Source organism: Somniosus microcephalus, chromosome 3 (assembly GCF_052327205.1).
Source record: "Somniosus microcephalus isolate GS21.2 chromosome 3, FLI_Smic_1.0, whole genome shotgun sequence".
NCBI classification, from domain to species: Eukaryota; Metazoa; Chordata; class Chondrichthyes; order Squaliformes; family Somniosidae; genus Somniosus; species Somniosus microcephalus.
The window spans coordinates 355,719,226-355,741,355 of NC_140989.1; the positions used below are offsets into that span (position 1 = coordinate 355,719,226).

Genomic DNA, 22,130 nt, shown 5'->3' on the forward strand with positions numbered 1-22,130 from the left:
CTATATATGTCTATTCAAAATGGTGATTGACCGCAGCATTCCAGAGGTTTGGCTGTAGCCTGTCCGGTTCCTTGCAATGCAGTAGTTGTCGTTCACCACCCCACCCCAACCGAGGCTGCCAACTTGGAATGGACATATTCCTGGAGGGGTCATCGCATGACCTCCTGCCGCCAGCCACTCCACCCACACTCCCACCATTGGTTGCCCGACATGTCCATGCTCGCGGCCTTCCCACACCAATTGGAAATTTGAGTACAGGAGCACGGATGTCTTACTACAGTTATACAGGGCCTTGGTGAGACCACACCTGGAGTACTGTGTGCAGTTTTGGTCTCCTTACCCAAGAAAGGATATACTTGCCATAGAGGGAGTGCAGCGAAGGTTCACGAGATTGATTCCTGGGATGGCAGGACTGTCGTATGAGGAGAGATTGGGTCGACTAGGCTTGTATTTACTAGAGTTTAGAAGAATGAGAGGGGATCTCATTGAACCGTATAAAATTCTGACAGGGCTAGACAGACTGGATGCAGGGAAGATGTTTCCCCTGGCTGGGGGTCTAGAACGAGGGGTCACAGTCTCAGGATACGGGGTAGGACATTTAGGACTGAGATGAGGAGAAATTTCTTCACTCAGAGGGTGGTGAACCTGTGGAATTCTCTACCACATAAGGCTGTGGAGGCCAAGTCACTGAATATATTTAAGAAGGAGATAGATAGATTTCTAGACACAAAAGGCATCATGGGGAGAGAGAGCAGGAATATGGTATTGAGATAGAGGATCAGCCATGATCGTGTTGAATGGCGGAGCAGGCTCGAAGGGCCGAATGGCCAACTCCTGCTCTTATTTTCCTATGTTTCTAAAGCGAATAGACTTTTCAATACTAGATTGGATGATTCCTGACAGCTTGGGTACGGTGGAGCTCAGGAAACAGGTGAGGAGTACATTGGAGAAACTAAGCTTGGAGGTGCCAAATGCTGGGATGAAGGTTTCTCCCGCACCTTTGGCACTGCAATACCACAGTACTTTTGTGTTTTTCTTACCAGCAAGAAAGATCTTGCATTTCTATAGCGCCTTTCACGACCTCAGGACGTCCCAAAGCCAATGAAGTGTACTCACTGCTGTAATGTAGGAAACTCGACAGCCAATTTGTGCACAGCAAACTCCCACAAATAGCAATGAAATAATGACCAGATAATCTGTATTTACAGTAATGTTGGTTGAGAGATAATTATCGGCCAGGACACTGGACAGAACTCTCCTGCTCTTCTTCGAAATAGTGCTATGGGACCTTTTACATCCACCCGAGAGGGCAGACGGAGCCTCGGTTTAACGTCTCATCCGAAAGACAGCACCTCCGACAGTGCAGCACTCCCTCAGCACTGCATTGGAATTTCAGCCTAGGTTTTGTTCTCAAGTCTCTGGGGTTCGGCTTGAACCCACAGTCTTCTGACTCAAGAGGCAAGAGCGCTACCCACTGAGCCACAGCGGACACAAGAATTCATCTAACAGCCCTGGAAATACATTTTTTTTTAATGTATCTCACATAATTGGAGAGCCATCTACCGACATGGCAACACTGATTTACTTTTGACTGCAATAGCTTCAAACTATTAAATCAAGCCTCACTAATTTGCCTATGCAACTACCAAGCATTAAATTGGTTACAACTAGATGAGATTCAAGATGTCTGCCAGCAGGGTCTTTCATCTTCTGCTATATCTGCAAACTCCTCAAATTAAATTTAACATATGGTAATCCACCAGCGTTGCCAAGTCTCAACAGAAATGTATTTTTGTGCTCACTGAAGCGAGAGATGTTACTTCTGGGGAATGGAACACTTTCCATTTCAGGCACCCATTGTTGACATCAAACACACCCATGGCAGGGACGGCACGGTTAGATGCTAAATCAAGTTTCTTTTACTCATCCCCAACAATGTGCCTCAGGTGCAGCCTCAACTTCAGTGGGATATTTTTTTCATTTCCCATTCTGTGGCCTCTTGGTGCAAGATTGGCAATTTAGTGCGGCATTAGGGACAGTTTTGTTTTGCTGTACACCCGTGTCTACCAAGAACTGGATTGAGACTGCCCAACTCATTTCACATAGCACTCTGACAACAGACAGACACCAGAGATTTCAGTCCCATTAGAAGTGGACGGAAATAAAGAACAGTTGCATTTATAGAGCGCTTTTCACGACCTCAAGGCGTCCCAAAGCTCTTCACAGTAAATTAAGTACTTTTGAAGTGTAGTCACTGTTGTAATGTAGGGAAATGCAAAAACCAATTTACGCACAGCAAAGTCCCACAAACAGCAAAGAGATAAATAACCAGATAATCTGTTTTCATGAAGTTGGTTGAGAGATAAATGTTGGCCAAAACACCAGGAGAACGCCCTACTTTTCTTGGAATATTGCCATGGGATCTTTTACGTCCACCAGAGAGGGCAAATGGGGCCTCAGTTTAACATCTCATAGAATTGTAGAATCATAGAACAGCACAGAAGGAGGCCATTCAGTCCATCGAGTCTGGGCCGGCTCTTTCGAAGAGTAATCCCGTTAGTCCCACTCCCCCGCTCTTCCCCCATATCCCTGCAATTTTTTCTCCTTCAAGTATTTATCCAATCACCTCTTCGTCTTCTCTGCTCCAAGGAGAACAACCCCAGCTTCTCCAGTCTATCCACGTAACTGTATTCCCTCATCCCTGGAACCATTCGAGTAAATCTCTTCTGTATCCTCGCCAAAGCCTTCACATCCTTCCTAAAGAGTGGTGCCCAGAATTGGTCACGCTACCCCAGCGGGGGCTAAACTAGTGTTTAACATAACTTCCTGGCTTTTGTACTCTGTGCCTCGATTTATAAAGCCAAGGATCCCATATGCTTTATTAACTGCTTTGTTAACCTATCCTGCCAACTTCAAAAGATGGCACTCTGATCAGTACTGCATTGAAGTGTGTAAGAAATAGCTGTTAGAATTAAAACCCCTTTGATGTGCCTTCAATAACCACAAAACTAGAAGTTATAGACTTTAACAAGTTGGCTTTTAATCACTAAGATCAGAGCTAACATCTCAACACACTGACTGGCTCACAGGAATGAGTCATACAGATCCTGGGATCTTTAAGTAAGAGAAGTCAGAGGCGGAGCCAAGAGCCAAGACCTAAGACCTGGAACCTTCCAGGTCAGTCAGGAAAGAGGAAGTGAAACTATACACCGTGTGGGGGAGGGTAATATACATGAGTGCAAAACGAATACAGGCAAGACAAGCAGATTTCATTACATTCACCCCTTCTTTAGATTTAGTCCATCGGGGTGATGTTTCTTAAAAGTTGGTATAAGTGAGTCTGTCAGGAGGTTTTGCGGTTCTCAGTGATCGGCGCAAAGCCGGTTGGGGTGCCTCTAGGGGAGTGGATTCTGGTTCCTCCGCTGTCCGGGCCTCCGCAGTGTCTTCCAGGTTATCTGCAGTATCCTCCAGGTTAAAGTTGGGTATTGATACCTCTGGGCGTCCTGTCTCTTTTTGGTGTAGGTCTTCCTCGGGTTGTCTCTCATCGTTCTCTCCGCTCCCCGAGGGAGCGAGGTCTTTTATGGAAACAGTGTCCTCTCGCCCGTCAGAGTATTCGATATAGGCGTACTGAGGGTTTGCATGGAGGAGCTGTACCTTTTCCACAAGGGGGTCCGTTTTATGGCCTCTCACGTGCTTCCACAATAGTACTGTCCCCGGAGACGTCAGCCACGCGGGTAGAGATATGCCCGAGGTGGATTTCCAGGGGAAAACGAACATCTTTTCGTGAGGGGTAGCGTTAGTGGCTGTACATAACAGAGACCTTATGGAGTGGAGCATGTCTGGGAGGACTTCCTGCCAGCGGGAGGTCGGAAGGCCTTTTGACTTTAAGGCTAACGTGACAGCCTTCCAAACAGTAGCATTCTCCCTTTCCACTTGCCCATTACCCTGGGGGTTGTAGCTAGTGGTTCTGCTAGTGGCTATCCCCTTTGAGAGCAAGAACTGGCGCAGTTCGTCACTCATAAATGACGTCCCCCTATCGCTGTGTATGTAGTTCGGCATGCCAAACATGCAGAATAGATTACAGAGACACTTGATGACCGTGGCACTGGTCATGTCTGGGCAGGGAATGGCGAAGGGGAAGCGGGAATATTCATCGATGATATTGAGGAAGTATACGTTACGGTCGGCAGAGGGAAGGGGTCCCTTGAAGTCCAGACTTAGGCGCTCGAATGGCCGTGTGGCTTTGATAAGGTGTGCACGGTCAGGCCTGTAGAAACGAGGCTTACATTCCGCACAGGTGCGGCAGGCTCTGGTCATTGCCCTGACCTCCTCGATGGAGTGGGGCAGATTGCGGGACTTTATAAAATGGGTGACAGAGGTCGTTGTGGAGACCCTGTAATTTGTCCATATGAATGCTGGCACACATTCCCCGCGATAGGGCGTCTGGGGGTTCATTAAGGGCTCCCAGCCTGTACATAATATCATAGTCGAACGTGGATAGTTCGATCCTCCACCTGACTAACCTGGAAGGGGAAGATGGCTGATTCCAAGATGGCGGCCCGCTCGGCGCGCACGAGGCGGTGAGGGCCGCATGGCCGGAAGAATAAGAGTCAGAGTTTTTCTGGGCCACGTCCAGCGATCGCGCAGTGGCCACTGCCTTTTTTAAGTCCAGAACCTCCTTCTCCAGCAGTCTCTGCCGGATATAATTCGATTTGAGGCCCGTGATGAAGGAATCGCGGACCAATTCGTCAGAGTACACGTTGGCCGTCACGGCCTTGCAGTTACAGTCCCGGACCAAGTCCTTTAGGCCCTGTAAGAAATCGTCCATTGATTCCTCAGGTCGCTGCCTGCGTGTAGCCAGCAGATGTCTGGCGTACACTTCGTTTACTGGCCTCTGGTATTGGGCCTTCAGGATAGTGATGGCCTCCGTGTAAGAGGTGGCGTCCCGGATGAACGAATAAATCCGATGATTAACGCGAGTAGTCAGTAGACTCAGTTTATCTACCTCGCTAGCGGATGAGGCCCTCGCGAAGAGTTTGAAGCATTTGAGCCAGTGTCCAAATTGATTTGATGCTTCAGCAGAATGTGGATCCAAGTCCAGACGCTCTGGTTTTAGGAGTCGATCCATCCTCGTATTCTTTAGTGATTAAAATTGATGTGCCTTCAATAACCACAAAACTAGAAGTTATAGACTTTAACAAGTTGGCTTTTAATCACTAAGATCAGAGCTAACATCTCAACACACTGACTGGCTCACAGGAATGAGTCATACAGATCCTGGGATCTTTAAGTAAGAGAAGTCAGGGGCAGAGCCAAGAGCCAAGACCTGGAACCTTCCAGGTTAGTCAGGGAAGAGGAAGTGAAACTATACACCGTGTGGGGGAGGGTAATATACATGAGTGCAAAACGAATACAGGCAAGAACGAATACAGGCAAGACAAACAGATTTCATTACACCCATCTTTGAATTTTAGAACAGAGACTGAGAAAAAAATGAAATGCAGCCGGGAACATATGGCTGGAATGCCAGCGAGGTCGAATAACAAGCACCAAAAGACAAATGGAAGTGATGAGGATTGTAAAATGCAAGACAACAGGGTGGTGGAATAAAAGTTAGACAAAATAGAGCCGAGAAGTCATAAAATGTTCTTAAAGAAACATAACAAAACATTCCTCAGAAAGATGAGAGAGAGGCCTCATCAGCCATGCAGAAAGGGATATCGAGGGGTGCCTTCCTGCTTCACAATTGGATTACAGATGGGAAAACAAATGATTGACACCAGGTGATCACTAGCCCACCGAAATAACTTTAAATATAGACGATTGAGAGGGGGAATCAGACAGCTAGGGGCGAAGGCTTCTTCGAGGTGGAAATCAATGCTGGCTTATGCCCAACACCTCCAACAGCTCGAGGGGCGAATCAACAGAAGTGACTGCTGTTACCGGCTGCAGAAGCCCGCCGACCCAAGACCTCCACGCTGCCTCATCGGGCATCTACCCGGTTGTGGCATTCCGCTTTGGGAGTCGTAGATCGCTCTCTACTGTCACGGGTTGTATGTCTATTATACTTCGCTTAACCACATGTAATATCTGATTATGCTTTAATCATCCCAGATTGTGTGTTCTGGAGCCAACCTTCTGACTCAAGGACGCTACCACTGCGGCATCTGTCAATTGTGACAAGTTTAATATAAAACTGTGGCTTTGGCTTTTAAACAAATTCTCTCTAATTTCAGACTTTTAAATAAGTCAGTCAGTAGCTCTTAAGCTTTAAAAATGTACAACCCAAGAAACAATAGTCCCTTAATAAGCAATCTTTCTTGCCACCATGAAGCACATTTTCATTTCTGACAAACCAAATATCCTCTCAGAAGCAGAGAAATGACCCTTCTGCGTATTCCAAACAAATGACCCACCCCAACGAGATATGCCACGATGACTTTTGCAACTGCCCAGCTGTTGATCACCTTCTCCTTCCCCACTTCCCCACCCCAATTCTCAATATCCACACGCTTCTCAAAGTCTTTCGAATAATAAATTGAGTTTGGATCCAGTCAAGTTTTCTTTCAACGGCTACAAACAAATACAGGAAACTCTTTTAACCGGCACCTAAATAACCGGAAAACTCTTACCTGAACTACTCCTGAATTTTGCCGGTTAAGTTTTACTTCATATTAGTGGCAGTTCCTGGATCTGTGGCTGTGTAACTGGGGTTCGTGCATTTGTTGCTAAGCAACAGGGACGCTTGGTCTGTGGCCGGAGTTCCTGCACATGTTGCTAAGCAACAGGGAAGCCTGAATTTGTTGCTGTGTACGGAGCTCTCGTACCTTTTAACTATCTCTCTGTAATCCGGACTTTTTGATAAACCGGCACCACGCCGGTCCCTTTGGTGCCGGATAATAAAGAGTTTCCTGTATCTGCTCAAATTTATGGCTCTGGTCAAGAGAGCAATTGAGTGAGAGGAGATTTGGCGACCTGGCACTGTCTGTATCCCCCTAAGTAATAGAATGAAAAACAATTTAAAATTTTGTACAGAACTCCATCAACACACTGGTAGCTCTACTTGGTGGAGACCAAGCTCGTCTTTCTGGGCCAAAAGCAAAATACTGTGGATGCTGAAAATCTGAAATAAGCAACTACAGAGGCAGGGAAAGGGGGAGGGGAGGAAACAGAGAGGAGGTCTGGTGATAGGATGGAAGGCAGGAGAGATTAAATGACAAAAAAGGGATGATGGTGCAAGGATGATATCCCATTACTGGTCCCTTTTGCCTTGCACCATCATCACTTCTGCCATTTAATCTCTCCCGCCTTCCACCCCATCACAGATCTTCCCTGCTGTTCTTGCCTCCCCCTCGCCCCCCCCCCCAAACTTTTGCTGCCTCTGTATTTGTTTAAAACCTGTTATAACTCTAACTTTTTCCAGTACTTGATGAAAGGTCATCAACCTGAAACATTAACTTTGCTTCTCTCTCCACAGATGCTACCTGACCTGCTGAGTATTTCCAGCATTTTCTATTCTTTCTGGGATTGTCCAGCTGTATGAGATCGATAGCGTTTTGTTGCGCAAGGGTATCAAGGGATGTGGAGCAAAGGCAGGTCAATGGAGTGGAGGTACAGATCATCCATGATCTAACTGAATGGTGGAGCAGGCTCGAGGGGCTGAATGGTCTACTCCTGCTCCTATAGGCCTCCTAGGCTAAGCCCATCACTATGACCCATCAAGAAAGAGAGATTGCCATCCTCATGATTTACTATAGAGCGGGCGCAATGTAGACAACCTACACAGTGGTGATTTGCTTAGAAAGTCAATGAGCCTTCCCATCAACAACAAAAACTTGCATTTATATAGCACCTTTAACATAGCAAAATAACCCCAGGCACTTCACAGGACCATTATCAAACAAAATTGGACACCGAGCCACTATGGGATAATATTAGGACAGGTGACCAAAAGCTTGGTCAAAGAAGTTTTAAGGAGCAATGTAAAAAAGGAGAAAGAGATAGAGAGGCGGAGAGGTTTAAAGAGGGAATTCCAGAGCTTAGGACCTCGGCAGCTGAAGGCACAGCCACCAATAGTGGAGCGATTAAACTCGGGGATGCGCAAGAGACCAGAATTGGAGGAGCGCAGAGATCTCGGAGGGTTGTAGGGCTGGAGGAGATTACAGAGATAGGGAGGGGCGAGGCCATGGAGGGATATGAACATAAGGATGAGATTTTGAAATTTGTGGTGTTGCCAGACCAGGAACAGGATGTAGGTCATGACTGCTTGTTTCCTTCTGCTTTGATAAACCATCACAGTGCAACTAATTACATATACTGACTGCTTGAGGGAAGACATGTTAAGATCTAACTCCTTCTCAAAGTGCTTTTTTTTTAATGCAATCCTACCACAGCTGTAAACATTAATTAACACACTGCGCTCAGCCCACTGATCCTGAGCTTTATGCTTCTAAACTGATCAATGGCCCAAATTCTCCAATATAAAAGCATCTCCTCGTTTCACAATTCCTTTAGTCTCCTTGCCTCTCCAAAACCTTTGTGGCAAAGAGTGGGAAGACTATCCTCTCTTGTGGCTTTTTAGTTCAGGCACAGCATATATTTGACCAGAGATATCTCAGATCTGAATTATACATGTACTCTGTATTAAATGATCCCACGGCACTATTCCAGGAAGAGAGCGAATTGTCTCGGTACCCTGGCAAACAATTTATTCCTCAACCAACATTACGGGAAACAGGTTATGAGGCAATTTATCTCAATGGTGCTTGTAGGACTTTGCTGTGCACAATTTGGTCACCATGTTTGCCTACCAAACAACAGTAACTACACTTCAAAATGTAATTCAATGGATGTGAAGCACTTTGGGGCATCCAAAGTGTTAGTGGCGGGATAAATGTGTGTGTTCTTACTGGTAAGTTACCCCTCAATTCAATAGGGTTCACAACATTGAGCGTCACAGCTTTATCAAGTATGCAATAATTAAACATATACTTAAAGAAACAGTACCAACGACAAAACCTTGCGAGTTTAGTCAGAGGACTCAAACGTGAAAGGCGCTATATAAATGCAAGATTGTTCTCTCTCTATCTAGGAAAGAGTATGCACGTACACTTGTTCCTGCAAGTACGGATGCTCAAAAACAATTAGGCAATTTTCTAAATAATAAATCGTATGCAGCTCCCAGCAGACAAAGGCTGCTAGCTATTTTGTCCCATAAATAACACATATCAAATAATAAGTGGTATAGAGGAGGTAAACTGAGAATATTACTTCAAATTAAGCCAAGGTAACATACAACAAAATAGGGCATCAATAGACATTAGGAGGGCCTTCTTTACTCAAAGACAGAGAAATGTTTGGAATAATCTACCAGATGGGAGTAATTGAGGCAAAATAATTGGGGATATTCCAAATATAGCTGGGTGCTGCAATGGGAGAGTTAGCACAACACCATCGAGGCATCCATACCTCCTATAGTGCCACCACTGGCTGCTCAGCTTTTGGCCACCCGAGTCCTACGCGCTGGAACTCCTTCCCCAAGTCTCTCCTCCTCTCCACTTTACTCACATCTTTAAAATTCTCACCTTTTCAGCCAAGCTATCGCCACTCTGAATTCTCTTGCTTCCGTGCCCATTCCTTTTATTTCCCCTCCCCTCTCTGCTCAGCATCTTGGAGCATTTTCTAATCGGAGTGCAGGTTGCCATTGTTGTAAAGGAACGGGAGTCGACGGGACCGCACTTCTGTAATCCACGGCTATTCTTACACAGGATATACGGCACAGAAACAGGCCATTTGGCCCAACCAGTCCAGGCTGCTGTTTATGCTCCACTCGAGCCTCCTCCTGTCTTTCCTCATCTAAATCTATCAGCATAACCCTCTATTCCCTTCTCCCTCATATGCTTATCTAGCCTCCCCTTAAATGCATCTATACTATTCGCTTCAAGCACTCCCTGTGGCAGCGAGTTCCACATTCTCACCACTCTCTGGGTAAAGAAGTTTCTTCTGAATTCCCTATTGGATTTCTTGGTGACTATCTTATATTGATGGCCTCTAGTTTTGCTCTTCCCCACAAGTGGAAACATTCTCTCTGTATCCACTCTATCAAAACCTTTCATAATTTTAAAGACCTCTATTAGGTCACCCCTCAGCCTTCTTTTTTCAAGAGAAAAGAGACCCAGACTGTTCATCCTTTCCTGATATGTATACGCTCGCATTTCTGGTATCATCCTTGTAAATCTTCTCTGCACCCTCCCCAGTGCGTCTATATCCTTTTTATAATATGGCGACTGGAACTGTATACAGTACTCCAAGTGTGGTCTAACCAAGGTTCGATACAGGTTTAGCATAACTTCACTACTTTTCAATTCTATCTCTCTAGAAATAAACTCTAGTGCTTGGTTTGCTTTTTTTTATGGCCTTGCTAACCTGTGTCGCAACTTTTAGTGATTTGTGTATTTGTACTCCCAGATCCCTTTGTTCCTCCACCCCACCTAGACTCGCACACTCCGAGTGATGTGACCTCCCTATTCTTCCGACCAAAATGTAATATATTTATCTGTGTTGAACTTCATTTGCCAGTTATATGCCCATTCTGCAAGTTTATTAATGTCCAAGCCACTCTTTTGAATAACATCTTATAATTGTAGCTTTCAAAATACCCACGTCATTTGAACCATGCAATTTCACTCCCCCCTGCCCCCAATCACATCTGATTATTCTACAAAGTGAACATTTTAATGGTCCAGGACAGGTGACAATCATTCTAAAATCTGATAAACCAACTTTTCTAAAGCAGAAAATCATTGCGTTGCACTTTCCAGTTTCTAAAAGAAAAAGACTTGCATTTATATAGCGCCTTTCATGACCTCAGGATGTCCTGAAGCGCTGTACATCCAATGAAGTACTTCTGAAGTGTAGTCACTGTTGTAATGTAGGAAACACGGCAACCAATTTGCGCACAGCAAGCTCCCACAAATAGCAACATGATAATGACCAGATACAGGAAACTTTGTGCTATCCGGCACCCGTGGGACCGAGCTACTGCCGTTTTTTTAAAAGCTCCGGATAGACCAGCGTCAATGTTATCAGATAGGAGCTTTTCATCGCAGTATCTGACCACAAACACTGTTGCTCAGCAACAGCTTGTAAACACTCGGCCCGTGGCTTGGAAGCGTCTCTGAAGCTGTTGCTAAGATACAGAGACGCTTTCTAGAGCCTGCCGTGTCTGACCACAAACACTGTTGCTCAGCAACAGTTAGTAAACACTCGGCCCAGTAGCTTGGAAGCGTCTCTGAAGCTGTTGCTAAGCGACAAAGACGCTTTCCAGAGCCTGCCTGTGAAAAGCAGAAAAAAAACCTAACCAAAACGGCTGCTGATTTCTGCCGTTAGATCAAAGTTGCCGGACATTCAACTTCCGGATAGCACAAAGTTTCCTGTAATCTGTTCTTGGTGTTCGTTGAGGGATAAATATTGGCCAGGACACCAGGGGGAACTCCCCTGCTCTTACTCGAAAAGTGCCGTTGGAGCAGACAGGGTTTCGGTTTAATGTCTCATCTGAAAGACTGCACTTCTATCAGTGCAGCACCCCTCAGTACTTCACTAGAGTGTCAGCCTACATTTTGTGCTCAAGTCTCTGGACTGGGATTTGAACCCACGACCGTCTGATTCAGAGGCGAGAGTGCTACGACTGAGCCATGGCTGACACCATAACTTAACAGAAGCCTCCAGGCCAGTGCACTGAATTGGTATTCAATGAACCAGTGTTCTCTTTACGAAGACAGCGCGTAACTGAGCTACACAAACCAGAAGGTCACCGGTTTAATCTCCAGTCTGCAGGAGTGATCAGAGGAATGTTAATTTGAATTCAGCAGCCATGGGTTCAGCAAGAGAAGGTTCTCTCCATCATTCCGCCTCCATACTCCCGCCCCCCCCCTCCGCCCCTGGCTCAGCCCCTCTGCTACTGAAACCCCCATCCATGCCTTTGTTACATCCGGACTCGACTATTCCAATGCTCTCCTGGGCGGCCTACCACCCACCGTAAACTTGAGTTCAGACAAAACTCTGCTGCTCCTATCCTAACTCACCAAGTCCCATCCACCCATCACCCCTGTGCTCGCTGACCTACACTGGCTCCTGGTCCCTAACTCACCAAGTCCCGTTCACCCATCACCCCTGTGCTCGCTGACCTACACTGGCTCCTGGTCCCTAACTCACCAAGTCCTGTTCACCCACCACCCCAGTGCTCGCTGACCTACACTGGCTCCTGGTCCCTAACTCACCAAGTCCCGTTCACCCATTACCCCTGTGCTCGCTGACCTACACTGGCTCCTGGTCCCTAACTCACCAAGTCCCATTCACCCATTACCCCTGTGCTCGCTGACCTACACTGGCTCCTGGTCCCTAACTCACCAAGTCCCGTTCACCCATCACCCCTGTGCTCGCTGACCTACACTGGCTCCTGGTCCCTAACTCACCAAGTCCCATTCACCCATCACCCCTGTGCTCGCTGACCTACACTGGCTCCTGGTCCCTAACTCACCAAGTCCCGTTCACCCATCACCCCTGTGCTCGCTGACCTACACTGGCTCCTGGTCCCTAACTCACCAAGTCCCATCCACCCATCACCCCTGTGCTCGCTGACCTACACTGGCTCCTGGTCCCTAACTCACCAAGTCCCGTTCACCCATCACCCCTGTGCTCGCTGACCTACACTGGCTCCTGGTCCCTAACTCACCAAGTCCTGTTCACCCACCACCCCAGTGCTCGCTGACCTACACTGGCTCCTGGTCCCTAACTCACCAAGTCCCGTTCACCCATTACCCCTGTGCTCGCTGACCTACACTGGCTCCTGGTCCCTAACTCACCAAGTCCCATTCACCCATTACCCCTGTGCTCGCTGACCTACACTGGCTCCTGGTCCGGCAACGCCTCGATTTTAAAATTCTCATCCTTGCGTTCAAACTCCATGGCCTCGCCCCTCCCTATCTCTATAACCTCCGCCAGCCCTACAATGGCCTCCCCCACACCCACACCAAGATATCTGCGCTCCTCCAATTCTGGCCTCTTGCGCATCCCCAATTTTAATCACTCCACCATTGGTGGCCGTGCCTTCAGCTGCCTCGGCCCTAAGCTCTGGGATTCCCTTCGAAAACCTCTCTCTCCTCCTTTATTTCGCTCCTTAAAACCTACCTCTGTAATCTGTCCTAATATATCTGTGTTTCAGTGTCAAATTTTGTTTGACAACACTCTTGTGAAGCACCTTGTGACGATTTCTAACGTTAAAGGTGTCATATAAATGCAAGCTTGAGCAGGGAAGGCTAAGAGGAGATCTGATAGAGGTGTAAGTATTTAGAGAAGAGTAAATAAATAAAGAGAAACTGTTTCCAATGGCTGAAGGGTCCATAATCAGAGGCCACAGGTTTAAGGTGAATGGCAAAAGAACCAGAAGCGACACGACAAAAAACTATTTTACACGACGAGTGGTTAGGATTTGGAATGCACTGCCTGATAGGGTGGTGGATACAGATTCAATAGTCGCCTTCAAAAGGGAATTGGATAAATACAGGGATACGGGGAAAGAGCGGGGGAGTCGGGCAGGAGTGCGGGAAAGGCGGAGCGAGGCGAGAGCGGACCCGACCCTATTGTGATGGCGCCGATGAAGATGGCTGCCGTCCTTGCGGGCTCCGTGCGTACCAGGCAGCTAAGTGTCCTTTGCTGCTTGGTGCGCTCGGCTCGTTAAGAAAAAAGCATTTCACTGACTGGATTTCACTTGTTGTATTTGGTTATGTGACAAATAAAATTGAAATTGGAGTGGGACCAAATGGATTGTTCTTCGAAAGAGCCGGCACAGACTCGATGGGCCGAATGCTGTGCTGTACTATTCTATGATTCTATAAGTTGGTGTTGAGTTAGCGGAGGTGGGGGGGTGGGAAACCACAGCCGGAAACTCTATCTAGCGAGCCCTGCTTGTATGTACTTGTGCGGGTGTCACGAGGAGTTGGATTTCTGCCGCCTCTCAATGGTCGAATAACCTGCCTACGCTCGCGCATGAAGAACGGCCATTCAAACGAGGAGGCGCCTGTGGGACAAAAGTCCCACCGTTAGTCAACACCTTCCAGGAAAACAATGTGACATTCTGAGCCTGAAATGCTCGCGATTCGCTTATTAAACTGGCACAGAACAAAAGCGAGCGTAAAGAACAGCGGAACACGTTTCCCCCAACTGCTTGCTACTCAAACTGATAAAAAGAAAACATGCGAGCCTACTGGTCCCCACAGGTGACTGTAGGGTGCATTTTCATCCGACATTTCAAATATAGCCGAATGCTTATAAATCTTTTTGCCATGAGTGGTATCTAACTACACAGGCTTTTATGCGTAATAACTTTTAGAGCCAGCCTCAAGCAATGATAATGACAAATGTGAATGTAATTTGCCGCTGCTATAATTCTAATGCGATATGAAACCAAAGTTGCGATCCTAATCTATCATTAAGGGAAAAAAAAAAAAAGGTATTATTTCACAGTTGACAATTTAATAGTAATTATCTTTTTTTCTTGTTAAGCTACTACTGCCCTCGGCAATGTTGGGAATTGGCAGTTAATTGCAATATAATTAGCTATTTAGACTAACACTAAATTCTGACATGGTAAGCGCCATTCTTTTTAACCTGCTGACAACTTCAATTGAAACCTGCACGCTGTCAAGGAATAATTAAGGAATCTGAACCTGTTGTCCTTTGCAGATACTGATGTAAGAAAACTACTAGGCACTTGGTCTCAGCGTTAAACAGAGCTTTAATCAACTGTTTTACAACATGGAGGTCTAGTTGTGTCCTTCACTAGTTCCTGTTAAGAATGTCCTGCGCAAGCTGGGCCCGAGTATTTATACTCTCCCTGGACAGCGCCACCCGTAGGCCGCTCAGTATTATTTCATAAGTCTTTCTTTCATGAATGACCGATTCATGTCAGATACTATAGCCATGATTGTGCCCTTAATGCGATGACACCTACATTATCCACCAGAATCTTCATGTGACGAGGCCTTGCATGAAATTAATAAATGCCTATTTTTATTGTGCATTTCTTATATTTCTGTTGCGCATCTCTGATTTCCATTGCTCCGTCCTTGGTGGCCGAGTCTTCTGCTGTCTAGGCCCTAGGCTCTGGAAAGTCCCTCCCTAAACCGCTCCGCCTCTCACTTCTCCTTTATGATGCTCCTTAAAACTAGCCTCTGTCCTAATATCTCCTTATGTGGCTCGGTGTCAAAGTTTGTTTGATAATGCTCCTGTGAAGTGCCACGGGATGTTTTACTACGTTAAAAGCGATAAATAAATGCAAGTTGTTGCTGTTTGATTTTCAAAGAGGTGTTGGACTAGCAACCCGGAGGTCGCGAGTTCAAATCCTGTCGTGGCGAGCTGTAAAAACTGGGTTCAATAAAATCTGGTAATTTGTGAGCTGGTACCAGAGAAATGACCATGAATGTTTTTATCTTTTGCAACAAAAAACCCAACCGGTTCACTCATGTCCTTCAGGGAAGAGAACCTGCCACCCCTACCCAGTCTGGCCTGCACATGACTTCAGTCCTACTTTCTGCGGTTGACTCTTAATGCCCTCAGAAGTGACCGAGCAAGCCTCTTCGTTGTCGGGCAATAAATGCTGCCTTGCCAGCTTCACCCACACCATGAGAACAAACGAATGAAATCTGCTTAATTGGTAAATAAAAAGGTCATAAAATCTCTTATTTGCACTGTATTGTCCAATTCCATGACAAACTTTTGAGATCATAATTCGGGGACTCCAGGTTGGGGTGGGGTTCCAAAGCAGCTGTCGGCCTTGGCTCAGTGGGAGCACTCTCGCCCGAGTCTGAAGGCCGTGGGTTCAAGTCCCACTCCAGAGACTTGAGCACATAACTTCAGTGGGGTACTGAAGGACTGCTGTACTGTCGGAGGTGCCGTCTTTTGAATGAGACATTAAACCGAGGCCCTGTCTGCTCGCTCAGGGGGGGGGATGCAAAAGTTCCCACTGCACTATTTGAAGAGCAGGGAAGTTTCCCCTGGTGTTCTGGCCATTATTAATCCCTTAACCAACATCGCTAAAACAGATTATCCAGTCATGTCTTTCATTGTTGTTTGTGGGACCTTGCTGTGCGCAAATTGGCTGCAGAGCTTCCTACACTAAATGAAAGAACTTGCATTTATATAGTGCCTTTCACAACCTCAGGACGTCCCAAAGTGTAGTCACTGCTGTAATGTAGGAAGCACGGCAGCATAAAAGAGTGTCATACAGCTCCAGCAGTTTCCATTATTGATGAATCTACATTAATACGATGAAACTAAACTTAAGATAGAAGAAAACTTCAGCCTGGAGGTGCCATGGAATCCAATTATATTCAACTGTCAAAACAGTCCCCAAATCTTATTAAATTCATTCACCCCTTCCAATTTATACAGAGATTTCTCCAAAGGCATCATTTCAAACCGTTACCCAACCATTACTGAAGGAGAGACTGGCTTCTCTTAATATCAAAATTATGCTTCACAGCAAAAAGACAGGAAAGGATTAGCTGAATTTGGAACTTGGGAGTCAAATAATTCTGTGGGAGATCACCCGATGCCCCCAAGATACAGTCTGGCAGATTAAATGTGATCAATTATCACAGGAGCACTCAAAAAAATTCATTACAATCTCCCATTCTCCGTGTTTTCCCCACGGACTGGCATCCTTGACGCTTGACGATCGGGCATCATGAGGAGGAACTCGGGAGCAAGCAGGCGAAAGTTTTTTTTTGGCTGCCTATCGTGACACCACAGGTCCCGGCCAGAATGGAGACGATTGGGCAATTCTCCTGTCAATCACGCCTGGAGACCGCACTGCTGCAAGAGACTGGGATTGATTTTATTCACACAGCTTGCAACTATTCCCCACTCACTGCTTTCTGCTGGAGAGATTATCCTGCTGCAGCTTCAATCAGGATTCCGAAGACGCGGTTTTCTGCAGCTCATGAGTTAATTAAAAACACAAGACACGTCCTGCCATGAACTCGATGTCAGCCAATTTGCGCACAGCAAGCTCCCGCACACAGCAATGGGATAATGATCAGATATTCTGTTTTAGGTGTTGGTTGAGGGATAAATATTGGCCAGGACACCTTGGAGAACTCCCCTGCGCTTCCTTGAAAAAGTGCCGTGGGATCTTTCACGTCCACCTGAGGGGGCTGATGGGGGCCTCGGTTTAACGTATCATCTGAAAGACGGCACCTCCGACAGTGCAGCACTCCCTCAGCACTGAGCGTCAGCCTAGATTTTGCGCTCAAGTCTTTGGTGTAGGACTTGAACCCACAACACCTTCTGACTCAGGAGGCGAGTGTGCTACCCACTGAGCCGCAACTAATACTGTGCAAAAATGTGACTAATGTCTAAATGTGAGCAGTACTGCCCCACTTGGCTGAAATACAATTCTAATACAGTGGCCCAGAAATTCGGGTCCCCACGGGTGAGTACGCGCTGAGTACTCACGCGTAGGCCCAACGAAAGTGCCAGTTTCGTGCATGCACTGCGCATGCGTGGGAAACCGGAACTTCCGTTCCCTTGAAAGAAGGGGTTCAGAGGTCGAACGCGTGCGCCGGAGAGGCAGCGCGTGCACATCGAACTTACGTTTTTTTTCCTGGTTTCTCCGGGAGGGTAAGTCTCCAGGAGTTACACATGTAAAAAGCAGGTGCAAGGCCTGCTTTTAACAAGGTAAGTGGTGAATTAATTAAAATTAAATCATTTTTTCCACAGGTTTATTATTTTTAAATACTTTAAAGAAAGGCAAGTTTATTTTTAGCCCCGTTAGAAAATAATTAATTTTTTCAAAAATTTAAATTATTGTTTAAAATAGTTATTTTATGTAATTTATAGTTATTTTAAAAATTTGACTTTTTAAAAATGTATTTGAAGTTTGAGATGTTTTGGGGTTTGTAGTATTTATAGTTTTGACAGCTCTTCCTGTCAAATTTATGAATTGGCATTCCCTGCTGCCATTGGTTCTCCATGGCCCACGTGATCCCAGGGGACGCATCGAACTAACTGCGCCCCTGGGATACGCAAGCACTGCGCGCCGGCAGTTGGAGGAGGCCCAGGATCGGAATCCCACGCGGGCCCACAGCACAACGGGCGCGCTAGGCAAGTGCAGGTCGGAGGCTTGCACCCGCGGGAAGCCTCCGACCCGAATTTCTGGGCCAATATATTCCCCAGCATTTATAGCGGGTGTGTTTGTGCGATTTGCCCATTATACGCGATGGCTGGTATAACGGGGTGACGTTATGTAACAATAATGCTGTCGTCGCTGATTTATTATACATGTTGAACTGACAGGGAAAGTGCTAAACTTTCTGCTCAGAATTAAATTACTTTTATTATTTGAATCTGTTTGGTGGCGCCTTTTATCATCGAGTTAGTTGTGTGTAAACGATTGACACAGAACAGGCATAGCTTAGTGGAAGCACTCTCGCCTTTGTCAGGAGGTTGTTGATTCAAGGCCCACTCCAGAGGCTCGGGCACAAAAATCAAAGAGCAGGGTAGTCCTCCTGGTGTCCTGGCCAACATCCCTCAACGTCACCAAGACTGATCATTACCTCTTGGCTGTTTGTGGGAGCTTGCTGTGCGCAAATTGGCTGCTACGTTTCCTACATCACAACAGTGACTCCACTTCAAAAAAGTACTTCATTGGCTGTAAAGCGTTTTGGGACGGTCTGTCGTGAAAGGTGCGATAGAAACGCAAATCTTTCTTTTCTTTTGACAAAATAATGCTAACTTTAAACTACAGGTTGAGCGTCCCGAATCCTGCAGCCTCGGGACCAAGGCCAAGACGGTTTTCGGGTTTTTCCGGACTTCGGGACGTGTTTCTGATGTCCGAAGTCCGGAAAAAGCCCGAGCCCAGGTTGCGATATTTCCAGACTTCGGACATCAGAAACACGTGCCGAGCCCGGAAATGCCTGGGCCCAGGTTGCGCTATATCCGGTTTTTGGTAAGCCTCCCTCAGGGTGTCCGGAACATTTTACGGATTCCGGACCCCTGCCACCAATCGTCCCGGAGTCCGGAACTCCGGATTTGGGACGCTCAACCTGTATTACCATGTGCGGTAACTGCCCGACTTCAACACTAACCACTGCACTAGCTCTCACCTGGATGAATCTGATCGATTCTGTACCAATAGCGGACTTGTGAACCCTTGGCATTGGTGAGTAAGCATTGCTGTTTTAGCTCAAAATACACGGAGCCCTTAAGACGCTATAACCAGCAGCTTTGATTTTTTGTCGTTAATACAAATGGGCCATCGCTTTTTGGCCGACATAAGCAACTGCTAGTTTTAAACTTGGCGGGGGACTGTGTTAAACGATGTACTGATACTTCTAATAGTTTAAGAATAATATTAATCGCTCGAACTGCAGTTGACCCTGGGGTCAATAACATGTTTGGTAAGCGGGCCTCCAGTCAAACTAATTGAGTACCCTGCTGCGGGCCCTTTAACCTGCAAGCACGTCAGAAGCCCTTGCCAGGTGCAGCATCTGTTGGCTGCGTTTTATGATTCCAGAAGCAGAGTTGCAACTTTGACACCGGTCAGCCCTGATACACAGTTCAGTGCCATCTCCAATTCCCTGCATGACACTGCACGGTGCTATTTCGCGCGGCTGTGCAAGCCATTACTGTCTTCACTCTTGCTTATGAAAATATATTGACAACTCGCCTGGTCTGCTGTTCATTTCATTTACCAGATGATCCAGCCATGAAGAGTGAATTTTAAGCAAGTGACATTTTACAGTGGGGGTTAGGTCATTGGAAGCTGTGAACCTCTGGGAGTTTCTGTCACACATGATGTCTCAGATTTGCAATCTTCCATTTGCTGGGCGCATAACTTATTTTCCCCCCCCCCCGAGGTGAAACTGTCAGTCAAAGACCCCCAAAATCCCAGAGCCAACAGTTTTAAGTAAAAGCAAAAAGATTTAATGCATACTTTACATCAGCCAATCTCGCGGACAATAAAATCTATATCCGTCCTTACGCCATTACCTTCTTGAAAGACAGGCTTGCATTTAGAGAGCGCCTTGTCACGTCACGGAGAAATGTCCCAAAGCAACTTCACACACAATGAATTACTGCGAAGTGGAGTGCCTGTTGTTACGTGGGCAAATCCCCTCTGCTCTTCTTGAAAACCTCCCAACCCAGTGCTTCCCCCACTGTTCCACACTTGGGCCCAGCAAGGTTTCACTCATTGGTACTCTTTAACTACTTTTTCGATTCATCCGCATTTAGTCAAATCGGATTGTTTGGTTGGTAATTTAACAGCTAAGTAACGATTTGAGCCAATGGCAGTTCTTTGCCCGACTAACATGTCACGCGTTGGAGGTGTGACTTGACGTGGCTTGTACTAGTGCATCATCCAAACGTCTCAATAGTGCTTCATAGTGACTGTTTTGAGTGGTGTTGCCCGAGGGAGGAACGCTGGCCAGGACACTGGGACAACTCCCTGGCTCTTCTACAAACAGCGGCAACAACAACTTGGCTCAGTGGTTGCACTTTCACCTCTGAGTCAGAAGGTCACTCCAGAGACTCCAGCACATAATCTATAGGTTGACACTTCAGTGCAGCACTGCGGGAAGTCTTTCACACGAGACGACAAACCGAGGCCTCGTCTGCTCTCTCAGGTGGTCGTAAAAGATCCCACAGCACTATTTCGAAGAGGAGCAGGGACCATTCTGCCCGCTGTCCTGGAGGCAGTCCCACTCAGCTGGCCAAGGGAGGAGCGGCGTTGGAGAAGATTAGTGCGCTCACCAACGTTCCCTCTTAGCTGCACGGCTGTCTGCCAGTCCCACGCAGCCCGGGACCGGCTTTTTCCAATATGAAAATTTCACGCATGTGCGAAACTTTGAGTGGGCCGTGCAGCCCGTTAAAGGGGTGGCACGCCCAAAAAAGAAAAATTAGGAGGAACATTGGTGCTCACCCACGCCAACGGTTACAAACAAGTCGAGAAGGATGAGGAGGGAGAGGGCACCACGGTCACAGTCACAGAGGATGTCAGTTGAGACTTTGATTAGCGTCGTTTCAGTGCTGTGGCAGGTGCAGAAACCTGATTGGAGGGATTCAAACACGGACTTGCGGGAAAGATGGGCTCGGATTTGGGAGGCGACAACACATTCAAGGACTTTGCAAAGGAAAGGGAGGTTGCAGATAGGGTGGTAGTTTGCAAGGACAGAGAGGGGTCAAGGGATCTTTAAAGTCCCCCCGAACCAGTGGAACGGGCAGACAAGACCTACTTTCTAGCTCTGTCTCTGGATCCATCGGGCGAAAAAAAAATCACATATAGATATAGTATTTCGAACCCATCATCAGAAACTTCCCAGATAAGTCTGTGCATGATGTGGTGAAACAGAATCCTTTTAAAGAATGAATGGGCCCTGGAGTTAAATCAACTGCTACAGCATTTAAAAAGTGCAGGTTTAATCATACCTGATGAATTATCTGTGCCACAGCAAGCTGATCCACGTATTTCAGTGTTCGAGTTGTCTGGTTTTCTGGGAAGTGGCTAAAAATAAACAGAAATATTACATTCGTTCATCAATAAACTGCTGCAGCAATTAAAGCCCCGTTTAAAATAAAATCTTAAATGTAATTCCACGTGTGAGCAGTCTCGAGCCAGTCATAAGAACATAGAAATAGGAGCAGGAGTAGGCCATTTGGCCCCTCGAGCCTGCTCCGCCATTCAATAAGATCATGGCTGATCTTCTACTTCATCTCCACTTTCCTGCATTATCTCCATATCCCTTGATTCCCTGAATATCCAACAATCTATCGATTGCTGTCTTGAATATACTCAACGACAGTCTCCACAGCCCTCTGGGGTAGAGAATTCCAAAGATTCACCACCCTCTGAGTGAAGAAATTCCTCATCTCAGTCCTAAATGGCCGACCCCCTTATTCTGAGACTGTGAGCCCTGGTTCTAGACTCCCCAGCCAGGGGAAACATCCTCCCTGCATCTACCCTGTCAAGCCCTGTAAGAATTTTGTATGTTTCAATGGGATTACTTCTCATTCTTCGAAACACTAGAGAATATAGGCCAAGTCTACTCAATCTCTCCTCATAGGACAATCCC

General features: G+C 46.6%; 1 protein-coding gene across 3 annotated transcripts in view; it reads right to left on the reverse strand.

Moving 5' to 3' along the window:
- pigk (phosphatidylinositol glycan anchor biosynthesis, class K) overlaps positions 1-22,130 on the reverse strand; it is a 125,502-nt gene that overhangs the window by 29,468 nt on the left and 73,904 nt on the right. For 2 of the 3 annotated variants that reach the window (XM_085983450.1, XM_085983449.1), the window contains exon 10: positions 21,487-21,562. In XM_085983450.1, coding sequence (XP_085839576.1) covers positions 21,487-21,562 — 76 coding nt within the window. Of the gene's footprint in view, positions 1-5,046; positions 5,162-21,486; positions 21,563-22,130 lie in introns of those variants that run through there. The other variant, XM_085983451.1, reaches the window with a different exon arrangement.